General features: G+C 65.1%; 1 protein-coding gene across 1 annotated transcript; it reads left to right on the top strand.

Moving 5' to 3' along the window:
* Positions 1 to 71: 71 nt before the first annotated feature.
* On the top strand, positions 72 to 2342 carry LOC107135146 (interleukin-27 subunit beta-like; the record flags this gene model as incomplete). Its single annotated transcript, XM_015477082.2, has 3 exons — positions 72 to 588; positions 1359 to 1482; positions 2237 to 2342. Coding segments are annotated over exons 1-3 (297 nt in total), but the record flags the coding sequence as incomplete, so codon positions are not given.
* Positions 2343 to 2345: the final 3 nt, after the last annotated feature.

The following is a 2345-nucleotide window of genomic DNA, read 5'->3' as shown; positions in this document are numbered from 1 at the left end:
CCCCCGGCCCTCTCTGTCACTTCTCCATCTCCCCGTCTGTCCCTCAGTCTCCATCCTGAGTCCTTCTCTCGGGTCTCTCTCCATCTCCGCTCCGCTCAGCCTCTTCCTGTCCACCTCTCACTCTCCACAACTGTCTGTCTGTCTGCTTTCTGGGTGTCTTCGTCCTCCTCCCCGGGGACCCCCCACCCTGCTTCCTGCTGCAGCCGGAAGGAAGGGAAGGAGGGCCAGAGCCCAGCCCGCTGTGCTGGGAAAGGCCACGGGGTCATTCTCCCTTTTGCGGTCCCCCTTCCCTGCCCCCACCCCCAGGCTCTCTGCAGCCTGCACCCTCGGTGGCCAGTGGGGGGGCTGGGGACTCCGCAGCCCTTGCTCATCTCTCCACTGGCCCCCAAACCGGCCAGTGAGTCAGCCCGGGAGGGAGGCTCGGTGGCGGGTGGGGCTTTCCCCACGGGTCCCCAGTGCCCTGCCTTTAGCCAAGCTCAGCAGTCCCCTCGCCAGACCCTGAGAGCGCAGTCATCGCAGCCATGACCCTGAGCCTCCTGCTGGCCCTGGCCCTCTGGGCAGGGGGCTCGTCCTGCGGGGGAAGGGCAGGTACGCAGGGCCCCGGGGGTCGGGCGGGCAGGGGCTGCGCCTCAGCCTTGGCTCTCGGAGCAGGCTGGGCACTCGCAGGCTGGCCACACGCCTGCTGTGGGACAGGGTCACCCTCACAGTGAAAGGACACCGAAACAGAAAGCCAGGGGTCAAACCCATCCCCAGGTGCCAGCCAGGAAGGGGAGGCCACAGCCTGCAGCTTCGATAGTCCGTGTCCCTGTTCTCGCGTCCCACACCCACGGGTTACAACCACCGCAGATCAAAAACATGAGGAAGAGAGTTGTGGCTGTCCTGGGCACGCCCACCTTCCCCTAAAGAGCACAGCCACCGCCATGTGACGGTGACAGGGTGGGTCTCCTGAGTCACCTGGAGATGGCTTGAGGTCTGCAGGACAGGGCAGGTCGGATACTTCCTACCAGGGGCATCTTGGGCCCCGGTACCATCTTGTGCACAAACTAAGGGGCCACCATAGGTAGAAGTGGAACTGCCTGCGTCCACTCCGAGCAGCGCGCCCACATGTGGACAGGGAGCCTCCCGTCCTTCACCCTCAGCCTCCCCATCTGCAAATAGGCTGGTGGGCCCGCCTTGCGTCGGTGTGTGGGGCGGCTGATGGGGCAGGTACCCGTCACCCCTGTACCCATTCTCCACATTCCTTCATGGGGCACCTACTGTGTGCCCGGTGTGGCTGGTGATATGGTGCGTGAGCCCAGGGCTGTGACCACTCTGGTGTACAGGAAGCTCACCCTCCTCTCTTCCTCTGGTGGCCCCAGTGTCTTCAAGCCAGCCTCGGGTGCAGTGCCGTGCCTCTAGGTACCCGGTGGCCGTGGACTGCTCCTGGACCCTGCCACCAGCTCCCAACTACACCACAGCCACAACCTTCATTGCCACATACAGGTCAGAGGGACTTGAAGGGACCTCTAGGGGACAGAGGACTTGGGGAGGGGCCAGCCTTTGGCTGTGAGAGCCCTTGGAGACCCTCACATCCCAGCCTTTGGAATTCCAGCGCAGCCCCATCCAGTAGAAACCATAGGAGGGCCCACAGGGCACACCACAGGCCACCGTGCACTTGGAACCTTCTAGACGCTGCGTAAAACCAATATAAACAGCCAGGCAGAGTGGCACACGCCCGTCATCCCAGTTATCCGGGAGGCTGAGGGGGAGGTTCACAAGTTCAAAGCCAGCCTAGGCAACTCAGGGCGACCCTGTCTCAAAATAAAAAGGGGTGGGGTGTGGCTCCGAGGCTGGTGCTTGCCCAGCCCGAGTGAGGCCCCGGGTTCAGCTCCCTCCCTGGCCCGTGGGAGGCCCCGGGTTCAGCAGATGCTGCAGGAGCCCCGGCGCGGAGCCAGCTCAAGGTTCCAGCAGCCACATCCTGGGTCCCCGAATCCGAAGGCTCTGCGAACCTCCGGGTCCCTGGGCTGGGAGCCCGCTGACCTGCCCGATGTCGGGATTCATACGCTGGACTCTTTAGAACCCAGCACCCTGGTGCCTCCCGGGGCTGTGTTGGACGCTCTGGGTCCCCCTGCGCTGTGACACCGGGTCACACAGCCAGCGAGGGCGGGACCCGACCAGGGCTGCCCTGCTCCCCCTCGTTGGGGTCCTGGGGTGGGAGGCCGGGAAAACGCTGAGACCTGCTGCCGCCCGCGTCCAGGCTCGGTGTGGCCGCCCAGGGGCAGAGCCGGCCCTGCCTCCAGCCGACCCCCGAGGCCACCGGCTGCACCATCCCCGACGTCCAGCTGTTCTCCCTATCGCCCTACGTG

The sequence above is a fragment of the Marmota marmota genome, unplaced genomic scaffold (assembly GCF_001458135.2).
Source record: "Marmota marmota marmota unplaced genomic scaffold, marMar, whole genome shotgun sequence".
Taxonomy (NCBI): Eukaryota; Metazoa; Chordata; class Mammalia; order Rodentia; family Sciuridae; genus Marmota; species Marmota marmota.
This window is presented reverse-complemented; position numbering and strand designations above follow the sequence as displayed.